General features: G+C 40.9%; 1 protein-coding gene across 1 annotated transcript in view; it reads left to right on the top strand.

The window, feature by feature from the left end:
- Positions 1 to 16,221, top strand: part of LOC142034583 (M1-specific T cell receptor alpha chain-like) — a 137,276-nt gene that overhangs the window by 93,589 nt on the left and 27,466 nt on the right. The window contains exon 3 of the mRNA XM_075036131.1: positions 11,344 to 11,405. Within this exon, the coding sequence (XP_074892232.1) occupies positions 11,344 to 11,405 (62 nt within the window). The remainder of the gene's footprint in view (positions 1 to 11,343; positions 11,406 to 16,221) is intronic.

Below are 16,221 nucleotides of genomic sequence, written 5' to 3'. Positions count from 1 at the left end.
CAAACTGGCTGTTTTGTAAATATTCTCATGGTGGCATAGCATTGAACAGTTCATATCAAGACACATATTTGGAAGTGGATATATTTGCATGTGCTTTCAAGTAAGTCCAAATAGGAGAAAACATCTCTACGAAATCTATTGCTTTATGGCTAAACTAGACAAACAGGATCAATTCAGTACTTCTCAGTAATTCAGCAGCTCTGATCCCGTATCCTGTTAATTCAAAGTGAACACTTAAAGCTGCTTTTAACAACCTTTAGTGTTTTAATTCTCAACATCACTATAGCAGATCATACAGCTCTGTAGGGTGCCCATCATAGTAGAAAATTGTATGGTTTTGTAGTTTTAGAGTGAAGGTCTAATGGAGAATTCTAAGAAAGAAAGTGATGGGGGCAGAAGCATTTAGTTGTCTCAAAGAACTTTTCTAGATTGAGATCTTGGAAATAATACTCTGGATTTGCCTTAAAGAACAGAGCATGTTTTGCACCAGGCTGAAACATGTAATTATCCTTGCTTAAGTTGTGAGAACTCAGCAAGTTTAAAGGTCAGGTTTTTGTAAATCTTCTTAGGTTTTTGTAAAGTTTCTTACAGTTGTGATATATTGGTTTTGAGAAAATAATCTTTGGTCACAGAACAGCTTAACAATAAATTCAAGTAATTCTGAAGAACCTGATCATTCCAGAGTAACTACTGAGCAGCAGTACAATGTTGCCTGGAATTGGGTGGCTTCCACAGGTTTTATATCTGAGTTCTGAGCGGCATTTTGAGGTGGTTTGGTAATAACTTCCATTGCAGTGGGAATGCTGGAAGTGGCAATGCACTTAGCTTTGGGACAAGGACTCTTCTGGAGGTAAATCCAAGTGAGTATAATGAAAGAAGAAGAAGAAAAACCCCACATGTTAGAATAAAGAATTATCTGAATATATTCCACTATTATGTTTGTATGCAAGTTTTCAGGCTTACTGATGTGTAGGTAGTCATGTGCAGACAAGAAAGAGATAATACTGAATTCTGGAGCTGCAATGCCAGTTTCTAGGAATCTCTGTGTATCTGTTGGAATGAAAATAGAGGCAGAAAGAGGGACTGAGTTGCTCTGTAGAGTGTCTGTCTATAATTTTAGTTACAAAGGAAGATTATGGAAGTGTTTGTGATCCTGCCCCCCCCCCCTCAAAACTGGGGATGTGATAACAGAGGCAAATTCATATCTTAGAAAGGGATAAATCCTTAAGACTTGGTCATCATTTTGGTGCTATTCATGGGCTGAGGGGCATTAGGAAAAAAACAAACAAAAAACCAGGCCAAGTGAAGAAATATCGTTGTTGTGTTTAGGCTCTACTGGATGAGGAGTTTAGTTTTAATGTGAGGTCCCTCAAAGTTGCAGGCTGGTGTAAGCTGGGACAAGATAAGCGTTAACTGAGATGGATGAAGTACTACAGAAAAATTTCCAGTCCTGTCTTGCTTTTTCTTATGCATCTTCATGGTTACAGTTAATTATTCTGACTTCTACAGTTGCTCTTATCATAGAAGGATGTAACTACAACCTCCTCTGTGATAGATATGAGCTGGGCTGGTGAGATAGGATCCCACAGCAGTGGGATTCACAGTAGTGAATTGTCATGAGAATTTTTACTGGGGTTTTGATATGGGAAGCCTGAGAAAAAAACACCCCAGGAGACCTATGCATACACATCAAAGTTAAAAAACTCCTTTGAGTCAAAAGCTACTGCCAGCATTTTTGGTAAAGCCCTTTGTCACAGTGAAACTCCATAGGTACCTATGAAAAACTGACTTTTGGAAGGGGGACAAGGCTGGCTGTTCATCCAAGTAAGTGCCAGAAATAAATATCTCAAAAACTGAGCTTGATGATGCTATGATGAGCTTTGGCATTTAGGGATTTAAAGTAATTTCTTCCCCTAATGATAAACTTTCCAACTATCTGTGTTTCCACAGTTAGTGGATGTGTCATATTTCAGATAAAGAATAAGCGAATGTTCATCTTGAAACTGTCAGACTTGTGAATCCAGGTTTATGCCCTTTAATACAAAGCATTCAAGGTAAAATCTGCTAGCCCAAGGTGATTTGCTTCTATCTTCATCACTGTTTTTTTGAGGTGGTTTTTCAGAGTTAATATCTTCAAGATGAGAACTGTGCTTGAAAAATGCCTGTGTTTTCTCTGCTGATTATAGAAGAACACTAGGACATCTGTACTAAGTTTAGATAACTCACATCTAGGAGTGTAGGATATGTTTCTGGTCTGTCTCCAGACATCTAATTTCCTTGAACATGTAGTCCAGAGTGTCAGTTTGTTGTTGGGTTCTTTTTTTCTAGTTTTACAGTTAGAAATTGAAAGACCATTTAATAAGTAGAGAGAAAGTCTGTCATGGATCAAAACTTTCCATGGCCAGGATTTTGTAAAGCTCTGCTGTGGTGTAAGTTTGGAGGTGGCAATGAAGAGCTTAAATCTGGAAGAGGAATGCACCTAAAAGTAAAGCCATGTAAGCCTAAAATAAATGTGAAAGGCTTTAGAAAGCCAGTGCCTGTGTTTCTGAGGATTGCATGCATACAGATGTGGGCCATAGATGTCCAATACTAGTTCCCCATAGAGTTTAACTGATGATTTGGGTCATTGTCTTGTTCTGAGTTTCCAGAATGGAAATGGGGAATGATATGTGAGTACTTACATTTCAATATTCTAAGAAATTTGCCTTTTAATTTACATATAACTTAGGTTTTAAAAGCACTGGAATATCAAATGTTGTTAAGAATTTATGAATGTCCTTGCCTGGGGCCCCTTATCAATGAAATCTATTGATGAAAAATATTTTTGAGTGTCTTTACCTTCCAACAATTATTTATCTCAGTGTTTTGGCAACCAGCTTTTTTAGTGTTCAGAAAATATCAGTATGCATGGATTTTTGTTCCAAGGCAGACAATCAGATCTTTGATAGGAGCAGGCAAGAACTTAGTGTTTTCTAGAAGTACCTGCTTGCCTTTATTTCCAGATGACTTACAAAAGTCAGACCAAAACAAGCAGGTTCCATCTAACTTATAGTATGTCTATACTTTGGATGAGATTAATCCTGCTTGTGTGATTGGATATGACACAATCCTTAAACGTAAGTAGAAGCAATTTACTGCAGCATGTTTTGGCAATGTTTACAGGGAGCAACTACCTCTGGATTTTAAGCCAGAGCTGATCATATGTTTGCCAGCAAATGAAGTACTAGTAGAAACTAAGTTCATTAAAGCTTTAGTTACTGCATATACCATTGTTCTGAGTTCTCCCTGCAACTGGTAATTCACCTTCAGGAATGGAAATGAACTGATGGTAAAACCAGGTATTTTTTCCCAGTGAAGAATTGCCTTGTAAATGTTTTTATGGTTGAAAGCAGATGTATAGATAAGATGGAGTGATAATTAGTCCTTGGTGAAAGAAACCCGTTTCCAATTGAAAGTGGAAAGGAAAGAAAGGGACGCATAGAATTATATATAACAGGTAATGTCTTTAGTTAAGCCATGAGTCTCATCCAGTAATAAACTACAGATATCATAATTTAATACTCCCAATTGCATTTAGTTAACTTCTCTTCTAGGAGAGGAGTTAAGAAGGCAAATATATTTCTCTGGATGGTTTTTGTAAAGCACTTCCTGGCTGTGTGAATACAGGAAACTTTGGGAAAGTAATATTTGGACAAGGAACAAGAATTGTTGTAGTACCAAGTAAGTGAGAAATGAATAATATCATACATAAACACTAACAGCCTAACTTCCATTTCCAAGATTCAGCTTCTCATATCAACCTAATTTTGCTAGTTACACCTCCACGTGCTTTCTTTTAAAGTATTTAATTTGTTTGAAGATTTAGGAAATCTTGTTTCTGTTCTGGTGAGTATCCATAAGACTGAAAAATTTTTCAATATTGCTTATTTCAATATTTCTTATGTTAACCCCATGGCCTTCCCAAATGTGCTCTGTTACAAGGGCAATGTTGTGGAATGCTTCAGGCAAATCTTTTTTATACTTTTAAAATTAATATGTTGGCACAATAATGGTTGCAGAGAAATGTTGCAATGCTAAATACTGTCCTCTTTTTGTATCCATGCTTCATCTGAAATATCTTAAATGTAAAAAATAATGAAATGTAAAACTTGTTTGCTTTTACAGACCCAAGATATATGCTGATATGGACAGTAAAGTGTTAATTGGTGCCATTTGTGATAAGATTTGGTTTAGCAAAATTTTAACCAACAAAAGTAAATTTCTGTGGATACAGTCACCAGCACAGCAAGACATTTTGCTTCATACTGGATCCTAAAGATTTTGGAAAGGTGATATTTAACTCTATCATTCAGCGGTGGTTGGGAATCTGCTAAATTCTTCCTGTAATGGTTTATATAAAGCACCTTGTCACAGTGTGTTCAGTGGTTATGGAAAGTTCACTTTTGGTGGAGGAACTCACCTGTCTGTGCTTCCAAGTAAGTCTTCCAGTAAAAATAATGATCTCAGACCATAGTGTTTCAGCACATCCCAGATCCAGTGAGAGTCCATTCAGTGCGACTCCTGTGTCCACAGCAGATCTGGATACAGAAATGTTCTTGTGCTTTGGTCATAAATACCTTCTCCCAGAGTGTATGCACACTCATCAGATGAATTCAGATTCATCCTAGACGTGTGCAGCAGTGTAAATCAGACAGGTTAATTTCAAGTTTCTGTCAAATTCTGTTCTGCCCTTGCAATTTCCTTGAGGTATTTTCTATAAAGGAGTTTGTATTCAAGCCCTTCAGTGCCAGGTTTTAATTTCCAAGCTAATATCTGATAAAATGCATAGACTTTTTCAGGGGCTATGAGACAAGTAGCTACTTATTTCCTACCTATTTTGAGATTTTAGCAATGCTGGTTCAAAACTACTGCATTGTCCATGCAAGCTAAGCAATGAAGAAATAATTGAAAGTTTAAAGGATAGGCTTAGATATCTGAGCTACTTAAAATATTATCTTGTTCTACTAGGTTGATTGACTTCATTGTCTATTGAATACCCATTATAAAGTGGTCATTTGTGTTGCTGTTGAGAGTCAGATATACCTGAGAAACAGAAATCAGTAAAGTAAAATGAAGTTTCTTTTCACTTAGTAGAAAGAACTCAGAAAAATCTTGTGTTAATAGGAAAGAAATTTCCAGTTTGCACTTTTAGTTTAAGGTAAATATCTGAGGAGAAAAAGAAGAAAAGCAGTCCAGACAACATTTCCTGTAAAATATTTATCTATATGTGACTGAGGTTTTTTTTCCATTTTGTACTATGAAAGGCACAGATTTTTCTTTATAGTCAGGTCCTGGGACTCACTAGGATGCTTTTAGCCAAGAAATTCTTAAGTTCAAGCTTCAGAGTTAATTTTTGTAGAAGACTCTCAAGCAGTGCAACTGTAGGAGGAAGAAAACAGATATTTGGACAGGGGACACGGTTAGTTGTGACACCAAGTAAGTGTAGTCTGGTTAATGACATGCAGCTTTTTTATCTGTTTCTCTTCATACTCTTCAAGATGTGCAGATATATCTGGCTCTGAAGATAAAGAAAAAGTGTAGGAGGAGAGAAATTGAAAGCTGAATGCATATCATAAGACAAATACTCAGTGGTATTAAGCAGTTTGTTCTAATGAGTGTATGTATTCACATGAAAAATAACAGTTCCTAAGGTATTCTTCTGGAAGCTGGTTAAAGGGCCAGGGGCCTAGATTCAGCAGGGTGAGGTGATCAAATTTACTGAAGGACGTGAAAATACAGTTTGCAGGGCCAGTTTCACTTGTTCTGAATTAAAGCAAAAAATAGCTGAAGTTTTCCAAAGTTATTTTGGAAATGTACCCAACTCAAGTTATTGGTCCATAATGCCACTCTGTAGAGTGTCATTCTTTTTCTTTTGCGACAATCTCAAATACTGCAGGAATCTTACACTCAGTTTTCTTGCTTGTGTTATGTAGGGGTCAGGCTAAATAATCCTAGTAAGTCTTGATTCTCGATTTGTGATCAGAGTGGTATTTCTGTCAGATTTTTCCCTAGATTCATAGCTGAGAAATTGTGGTTCTGCTGAATCCTGTGACAAGCATTTCTCTTTCCAAAGGGCAGAAAGTACTGGAGGGGTGTGGGGAGGGGAATGGGATGCTGGTAATGAAATGTGATATGTAGAAAATGACAGGAGGAATCCCAAGATTTTCTTAGTAAGTGGACACCACAATGTATAGGTTAATTCAGCTACAGACTTGACTTGATCCAGGTCCTATTCAAAATGCATTGAGTGATTTATGCCCTGATGAGGTGCAAAAAGGAGGACTGTGTGGGATTGCGTTCGTAACATCTTCATTATTGCATTTCTAAAAACCTTACATAAACAAATCAGCCACTTAAATATATGTGGGACTGCACAGTATGTGCAGTGAACAGCTGAAATATGCATATGCATCACAGAAATTCATTAGGACTATGGTTAATTATTTGACTGCAAGGGCAAGTTCTCTTTCTCTCTCTCCCTTATATTTTAGTCTGCATTTAAGATCTGAACTCTTAGTGAGGAACAAAGAACATAGGCTTGTAGTTAGGGTGCAAAAATTTTCCTGTCCAGGTATCTTACAGAATGGAAAAATTTAATGAGATTTCAAATATATGCCTGGATTTTCTTTGTCTGGTTGACTAAGTCTGGGATGGCATCATCTCGGTTCATTCCTGTCCAGAAATCATTGCAGATCAGGTGTTTCCCTGTTTTGTGTATAATTGCAGAGCAGGAAAGGTTTTTACAAAGGAATTAAATGATGTGTAAATTCAGGAAGTTATAGTAAGATGCAGTTTGGCAAAGGAACAAGGCTCAGCGTTAAACCAAGTAAGTGCATGATCTGAACAAAAGTATCTTGAGAAGTATTGGAGAACCTGATGCTTCGAATTGGTAGTGCATAATTATCCTGGGAAGGGAATCTCCTTCCGTATCTACTGCTTCTAGGGCTGAAATGAACATGTGGCTGGAACATTTAGTGTAAAGCAGCAAGAAAAAGTCGGGGCGGGGGGGATGTAAGGTCTGATAGTAATAGAGTACGGAGAGAAGCTGTTACGTGAGAAGAGTCCTTCTTACAGTAATTACAGTGGAAAGTTCCTACTCACACAAAGGAAGTAAGGACGAGATTCCCAGCAAAATGAAATCGGTTTAAATCAGCATGGAGTGCCAGAGAGGTGTGACAAATCTTTCCCCAAATTACAGAATTGTCTCATTTCTCAAGCTGCTTCAGCTTCATGGTATTCCTTGGTAGAAAGAGCCATTGCAGACAGTATAAAAGAATGGCTTTTCCTTGTACTTTTCACATTTAACCCTTCTGAAGAGTACCACAAGGCTACCCATGTGTGGAATTACATGAGCAAGAAGCAGAGAGAGGAGAAGATGGCTCTTCAGAGACTCAGGAAGTCTCTGCCCTATTAAAAAAAATGGTTTAATATGCATTAACAGAGAGGGAAGAGCCTGTGGAAGTTCTGTTCCTGCGAAATACTGGACCAGGTCTCCTAGCCAGACATACTGACTGCTCAGTTACATCTTCCCCTGCAAAACCGTTGAGGACAGGGGAGTGAAGTTCTTCGGGTAATGTTTCTCTCTCTTTGCCAAGGCACAGCTAAAAATATTAACTGTATGATTTCTGTACAGAGGGTCTTAGTTTATTCCTGGCTATGCCAAAGCATCTCATGTTCAGGGCACTTCATTTCTTGACCTGTAAAAAGTATTGACATGAAACCTGTTAGGAGATAGACAACCCAGCCTTCATTTTGTGGGGGTATCTAACAGGCATTTTGCAGATAGAGTTTTATTTTGATGGAGAGTCCCCTGCCATGGAAACTGAAATGTGCAGAAGAGCATGGGGGTTTTTGTAAGGGAGATTTTAACAGTGTGTATTCAGGATATGCAGACAGAGTCATCTTCGGAAGAGGAACCAGGCTGCTGATAAAGCCCAGTAGGTATCTCTTCACCAATAAGGTTAGGAAAGACAGAATACTTTAGGTCTTTTGTCAGATCTTCCTTAAAATACAGAGGGAAGACCTTCTTTAAAATAGGAAGGAAAGAGGGCATGGGGATGAAAAGCACATTTGTTTGTAACTTCACTGTCATGTTTATGTGAGTGGAACAGATCAGGAATTGCTACTGTTCTGCTAAAGTCAGTGAATGATTTTTGTGTTGTTCAAACATGTTAGTCAGGATGAACCCTACAGAGGAATATATTTGAGATTAGTGTTCATGAATAACCTTTGCTTGCTCAAAAGATCAGGTGAAACTAGCTTCTGGGACTTAGGATTGGATTCCTTACTGGGTTCATTGCCAACTGAATAAACAAGAGAAAATAGGACTTTGAATTGGTTTTATCTGGGAGTTTCCTTCTGTTTATTTTTTCTTGGCTTCTTTGTCTTATGGGTCTGGACCCTTGCTTAGCTTCTGAGATTGACTAGCTGGCTGATCTGTCTAAACTCCTTCTTTAGACCATGAGAAATCTTAGAAACAGCTATGTTAGTTGTTTAAAAAAATGTTGGAAATCTTGTCCCACTTTGATATGTCTAACAGTATGTTCTGGCTTTTAAATACTGAGGCTTCTCTCCTTACAATTTTTGTATAGAGGCTTATAACTGTGCCTGAGTCTTCCTGGAAACTCACCTTTGGGAGAAGCACAAAACTGATTATTAAATCAGGTACATCTTAAAACAAATATAAATTATGCAAAACTGAGATTCTCCTGTCCAAACTATGGCAAAAATTGTTCTACTTAAAAACTGGCCAATAAGCTTCAATTGCATTATGCTAACAGGGTAATGGGCTTGATTTTCTGCTTCACACATTTCAGAAGTGTTTCTATCTGCATTTCTATGGAAAGATCAGAGGCATGCAACTGGAAAGTCATCCTAATTTGGAGTCAAAGTTATGTGACAAGGGTGACATCTGTTTTCCCCCTTGATCTCTTTTCAAAAAGGCATATACTTGTCTGGACCAAATGTTGTGGGTGGTTTTTGTTAGTGGATGTGTCACTGTGTGAATTCAGGAACCAACTGGAAAGTCACCTTTGGAAGTGGGACAAAACTGATAGTGAAACCAGGTAGGTAGAAAAGCTAGAAACCCTGAAGGAGTAAGGAGAGGAAAGCCTAATTCTCCTTTCTGTGAAACAGCCATTAAAATTCCATCATTCTTTCCTTCTGTGGACAATCAAAGGTCAAGGTTGACCTTGGATTAGGGAAAAAAATCATTATAAAGCTAAATATCTGTTTGGAGGACTGGACTCTCCTGTATGCGTCATTGAGAACTAAATGCTTTATTTCATTTGTGAATGTTCAAAATTAGTTTAATGCAGGTCCTGGAGCAATGACTATAATAATAATTTTCTGGGCAGCTTCTATTGATGTTAATTGTCCTCATGAGAGGACAGAGAGAGAGAGCATCCTTCCCAACAGACTGTGTGTTGGATGTTTCTTTTTCTCCAAAAAGAATAAGCAAATCACTCAGTGCTTTCTACATCTGGAGAGAGGAGTTTTACCCAAATATTCATTTTCTTCACTACTACATGTTCCCAGAAATCTCCCAGACCTGCAGGAACACTCACTGTCCTTTTATTTCCATTGCCTGGAATCTTCTCCTCATTAATTCTTAGAAGCTGCAATTCTTGTCTCTGCTGGGAAACCTGTCTTACCTTTTGCTCTGCTGCTCCTGCTTCTGGCTGCAGTCAGGTTTCCATCCAGGTTTTCACTCCTTGACAAAAAAAGCTGGGCTGTCTTGGAAAGAGGTCTGAACAAGCAGGGCATTGTTTGTTTGGGGAATCAAGAAAGGTATTTTGAAGATTTGCACTATGTGCAGGAAGGTCCAGTGGGAGATCTCCTACTTTAATGGTGATCTAACGCTGAAAGAGGAATTTTACTGTTAATCCTTGTAGCATTTCCTCACATGAATGAAGGACAAAACATGCAGTCAGTGGTCATCTCTGTCAAAACTGAAAGAGACCATCAAGTAAGAAAATCTTTAAAGGAAATCTAAGTTAAAGTTGCCAAGGAATTTACTTGGGTAGACTAAGTTAAAAGAAATGCCAAGCAGGCACTAATAAACAACTGGCGGAGAAAAAAGGTTTTTGTTTTGAAGACAAGTACTGTGTGAATAACTATGGAAACAAATTCACTTCCTTTGGAAGTGGAGTGCAACTAAGGGTAAAACCAAGTAAGTTTTAAACCATTTTCTGTTCAATCTTGTATAAAAAAAGAAAGACATGTATGAGCTGAACAAAGGTCTATGAAGGTATGCCCTCAATTATTCAACTCTGTCGGTAATCTACTCCTTCCTTTCACATAAGCAGTGTGGGTTCCTGAACCCATTTGCTCAGGGACAGACATTTTCTGCCGTGGCCAAGTGAGTACAGGTTGCCTTTCGCTCTAAGGATGTGCATGAGCTTGTGTTCTTGTTGAGGTGAAAACCAATGTATGAACTATGGCAAGCTTACACTAGGCAAAGGGACACAATGTCAGGTTTTGCCTAGTAAGTGCTGCCACTTTTTTGTAGTCTCCATCCATGTGGGGCAAAGCTACTCACTGCCCAGCGAGCTTTCCAGCACCTCTCTTCTTAAGCCTGTGGCTCTTCAGCTATGGTGTTCCATGCCACCTCCTTTCCTCCAGGACAGGCTTTGGCTCAGGGCAGAGGCAGCAGTCATCCCAAATGGGGACTGTATTCAGAGGTCCAACGGTGTTCTGGATCCCATAGACAGATCGCGGGGGGGGTCTGTAGCTGACTATGAGTGACATTTAGCACTGTCTAGTTGGGCTGTGGATGCCCAGCTTTGCCAAGTGGTTGGGAAGGTTTTTGTTGAGAGAGGAAATGCTGTGTGAATGCAGGAGCTGGTACATATAAACCCAAATTTGGCTCCGGAACAAGACTCATTGTTAGACCATGTAAGTCTAACACTGCTCCTATGTTTTCTGTTTTGTTCAAGGCCTTTCTTGGGGTGTTTGAGAGCAGCAGCGTGGCTGGGTGTTTGATCATTTATGTGTGACCGTATCTAGCAATGGACTTTGCTTTAAGGGAATGGGTCTGTTTGGTGCAAAACAACCCTTCTTGCTTGCTCAGTTTGCCTGGGATGGAGAAAGTGGCCACACGCCTGCTCCCAAATGTCCCAGCTGCCCCGTGGGGAGGCTGTCCTGTGCCACTGCATCCTAGTGGGGTTTGTGCTGCACTGGGAAGCACAGTCACCCTTCTGCTGCCCCTCCTAGCCTAGGTACAGCTGGGCAAAGATGTGGGGAGAGGTGCTGCTTCTGAAGTGCCTTGCTGGACTTTTTGTTATGGAAGGAAATGCTGTGTGACATTGGCTCCGGCTATGGCAAGGTGACCTTTGGCTCAGGGACCAGGCTGTCTGTCCAACCCAGTAAGTGTGCAGCTTTCCTGTGTGTCCTTTGTCAAAAATCCTTGAGGTTAAACTGGAGTGGGTAGCTGATGACTCTGTCTAGCACAGCCCTGGGTGGTTGTCCTTTGCTCTGCTGAAGAAAGGCCAAATTAATAACGCTCTTGTTTGCACCAGAATCCTAGTTGTCATCCCTCCTGTAGATGAGATTCCCAAGAGAGTTCTTATCAAGGCTACAGTTATACGGGGCTTCAAATACCTGGTGTTGATGGGAAGGAGCTGATCTCCTGGAGATTAGTTGTAGAGCAACTGGCATGAGAGGTGATGGTTTTTGCTGGAGTGTGAAGGACTGTGTGAACACAGGGAACTACAAACTGACATTGGGGACAGGGACACGCCTGGTTGTAAAGCCCGGTGAGTACAACTGCTGCCCACCTGGGGGTATTTCTTATGCTCTGTAATACAAATCCTCCCTTTCCAGCTCCCTGACCATTTACCTTCCTCTGATCAGAGCAGGCATTCCCTGGATGTGAACAGGGTCTCCTGAGCTGGGCTCTTCTTTTCCAACCTACTCTCCCCTTCCTCAGCAAATGAATTTAAGGTTGTTGTGGAAGAAATGTGCATCACTTGATCATCAGAGACCAGTTGTCTCACAGTAGCCTGTGAACCCCACAGATGACCAAACCTCATGAATTTCCATGGGTTCCCTGCACATAAGCAGGCTTTTTGGATGCATGGTCGCCCTGATTCTGGACAAGTGGTACCATGGGTGGGATTTGTCACATGTGGGTCTTAAAAATTAGGAAAGGCAAAGGGAAACGCTTTTCTGAAAATTGCAAGGGAGCTAGGGAACAGATTTTGCATTGTTCCAGGTATATGAGACTGGACTTGATCCTGTTGTGTCAGGGAGCTTTGCTGTGGCCTGAATGCAGGCGCTTTGTGTTTGAGACCATGTGCAGGGCTGACAGAGACATTTTTGTAATGAAATGTGTCAGAGTGTGAATACTGCAAGAAAAATCACTTTTGGAAAGGGAACGGTGCTTTCAGTCATACCAGGTAAGGAGCAACTTGTCCTGGAAACTGGAATGGCTTCATTTTTGCCTTGCTCTTAGTTGTTTTGAGGGAAACAATTTTGGGGACTGAACTGTGCAGTTTTCCAGGCGACCCTAGGACTTGGTTTTCCTGCATGTCCCATTGCCTTGTGCTCTGGTGTGGTCGGTTACAGCGTCAAAGTTTCTTTACGTGCCTGTTCGCATTCCTCCCCTCTACCTGCGCATATAATGGATGTGTGCGTCATAAAGAACTGATACTCCAGAGAGATTTGGCAACCTGGCCCCGTCCATACTGAACTTGTTCCAATGGTCCTTTGGCTCTGCGATGTCACTGCATCCCAGCGGGGTTTGTGTTGCAGTGGGAAGCCGTGTGTGAGTGATGATGTTTACCACAAAGGCACCTTTGGGAGTGGGACAAGGCTCCGTGTGATGCCCAGTAAGTGCTTGCTCACCGAGGCAGGAGTGCCTGAGGCTTTTCAAGCTCTCTGAGCTCCAGGGAACATGCACCATCAGATATTGTTTTTTTCTCACCTTGGTAGAGTTTTCCCACTCTAACGCAGCCGAGGGGACAGTGTGGAGGCACTGTTGGGACAGGAGGAGGAGGTTTGAAGGGTGACCTTAGTTCTGGCCCCAGCCCTAAACTCACGCTACACAGTGGCTTGCTGGGCTTTTTGTTATGGAAGGAAATGCTGTGAGATTATAATACTGACTACAGCAAGGTGACTTTTGGCTCAGGGACCAGACTGTCCATCCAACCCAGTGAGTGTGCAGCTTTCCTGTGTGTCCTTTGTCAAAAATCCTTGAGTGTCCACTGGAGCACCCTGTAGAGTTTCTTGTTTTGCCTGGATCGCGTTACAAAAGGGAAGGAGAATAGGTGCTATTTCAAGATACTCTCATGCCTAGAGCCTTTTCCAAGTGTTGGACCTCTGCTATTTATGTAGAGAAATATTCTATGCACATGGTGCTCCAGGCTACTGTTAGTCTGGCAGTGAGCAGGGACCAAGGCGCGGTTTAGGACAGACGGACTGATTGACCAGCTTGTGTTCCGTACCCATGTACGGCGGTGGAAGGCCACTGGGCATGCGTAAAGGGGGTTCTGTTCTGTTTCTTACCTTGAGGCTTTCAGGTAACTTGGGCAAGGCTCAGATCATGCTCGGTGCAAATGTTTCCGGATAGTCATGTCAAATAGCTCTAGGTAGGTAGGTTGTTTTTCTGAGCATAACCAGAAAGAGAAAAGCTGCAGGTTGTTACGATAGTAACTGTCAGCCTGGATAAGGTGTGGGCATTGACAGGAGGAACCTAAAGAGGCTGAGCAGACAGCTGGAAGCGGAAGGACCCTCCAAAAAGCCAAGCAAGTGAAATTGCCCACCACTGACCCGCTCTGCAGAAATGCAGCAGGTTTTCACTTTAGTGTGAGCATCCAGCTTGCCCAGGGTGTAGGCGAAGAGGCTGCCAGTACAGCCCAACTGGTGGAGGTGCTGCCAGCTGGGAGCTAACCCTCCAGGTTTCTGCAAAGGGCTCTGCTGTTGTGACAACAGCCTCAAGTTCACCTTTGGCTCAGGGACTAAAGTCACCATCTGGCCACGTAAGTGTGTTAATGCCTGAGTCTTGCAATCTCCCCAATATTTATGTCCTAAGGCTATGCTGTGACTCAGCAAAAAAAAGGAATTGGCTTGCTGAAAGGCATAGTACTGATTTAAATACTGCAATACTTCTTGCATTGTAAAAAAACCCACCCATAGATGGAAATCTGGACCAATAGGAAGGTGGACTTTATCAGTTACTCTGGCCTCAGACCGTGGCCATGTTGTTGTTCCCATCCCTTTTTGCCATTCCAGCACAACAAGGCTTTGGGATCATGTCTGCAAACCCCTTTGCAGGACCTATTGCACCAGGCCTAACTGTAAATTCAACAGACTCTTTTTTCTTCTAACGAGGGCCTTAAACAGCTTCATTACTAAGGGTCCATTTACACTGTTCAACAAGTGCAGTACTGAATCTCCATAACCACCCCTATACATTGGGCTATACTCTTAGCCAGCAACGTGAGCTTTTTTGAAGTTTAGCATTCATCGGATCAGAAAATCATGTAGGTTGTAAGTACTCAGGCCATTGAATGGGCAAATGATGAAGGCAGGGTCTGAGGAACGGGGATTATTCCATTATTTACTGAAAGAAAGTTGCCCCAAGTGAGCTATCTCTTCCCTGAGTCAAGGCGGACTCAATATAGACAATGCTGTACTCTAGCTTCAAAAATAACAGTTAACATTTGCTAAGAGAGTAGCAAAACAGAGATCAGAAGCAGGCTGTAGCCGAAAAGTAGTAACAGTGATCGCTTGGTTACTGTAGCATCTGCTGGATATTGTAGAACAGGAGAGATGGTCTGCAGAGCTAGGATGTAAATCACACAAGCTGTGGAGCTTTCCTTTGAGAGAACACTTAAAAACTGGCAACTTCTGTAGGTGCATGCAACTTATTTTCACACTGTGAGTAGTTTCACGCTTGCAAACTGTCTAAGCAAGCTTTGCGGCGTGGTTTTCCTTCCAGAAGTTTAATGAACTCGTGTTTGGAGTAGGGACTAACCTTCTCACTTCTCCAGGTATATGAACTTTGCAAGTTAGGCACATGCCTAGCTATAGGCTAGGTACACTCAGGCTTGAAAATATTCACACAAAACTCTGTAGCATCTATCTTTCCTTCATCTGGAATAAAATTATGAACAAGAAAATTGGTCCCTAACTACAAATGAGGGGGGATTTCCTGATAGCTGCTTGGATTTGGAGATATACAATGCCACAACACTGAAGGAAATAAAAAAGATTAATTATTTCCTCCTTTGAAAATTGTGAGCCTATACTCATGCCTAGGAAACTTTCCCGAGCATTTGAATCAGTTACTTCAAGTAAGATTTTCACTACCTCAGTAATTAAATCTCAAGTAAATTTTCAGCCAGAATTGTAGACTCTTCAGGAGATTTTTGACTTTCAAAAAAGAAAAAATAATTAAGAAAAGCAAAAGGCTCTTAGAAGACTGCCAATACATTTTTTTTTCCTCCCTATTGGAAGCGAGTGAAAGGAATTGTAAATACTTCGCCTGTGGATTAGATCTTATCTCCGCTTTCTCAAAAATTAAATCCCATTTTCTCTTTGGGATGGAGAGCAAACTGAATTGCGATCTAGGTTTTGCAGGAAGAAGGAGAGAGAGGTGTCACTGGTGCTTGGATTTTGTTTCCATTAACTAGTGAATTAACTAACTATGACCTCATTCTCCATTTAATTTACACACTCTTCAGGGACAGGGGTCTTTTATGGGTCAGCTTAAAGGGAGGACACTGGGCTTGACAGAAACCAGTGAGTGAGCTTTTGGTGCACTGTGCCCTGATCTCTGTTTTTGTGTGAAAGCATTTTTCCAGCTATGTGTGACTTGGTTTACAGAGCTTCCAGCATGCTAAGCCAGTTTTTGTCATGCAAAACTATCTAGTTCTGCAAATTGGGAGGATATGTTTGGACACTCCAGGCTAAATTACCCAAGTTTGGCTCCAACAGGTTTCTCTTTGCAGTTTGGTTGTGGGGTTTTTTTTTGGTGGGGTTGTGGTTGTTGTTGTTCCTCTGTTTACTAGCTCAGATGCAAACTTCTGTGAATGCATGACCTGAATTCAATTTCTGCTATTTGAAGTTTTGGCATTATTCTTTTCAGCTCTTCTTACAATAATCATACTATGCAGGTTCTTTGGTTATCTAGGGCAATTCAGGTTGCATGATACAAGCTCACATTTGGTAGTGGCACCC

The sequence above is a fragment of the Buteo buteo genome, chromosome 9, assembly GCF_964188355.1.
Source record: "Buteo buteo chromosome 9, bButBut1.hap1.1, whole genome shotgun sequence".
NCBI lineage: Eukaryota > Metazoa > Chordata > Aves > Accipitriformes > Accipitridae > Buteo > Buteo buteo.
This window is presented reverse-complemented; position numbering and strand designations above follow the sequence as displayed.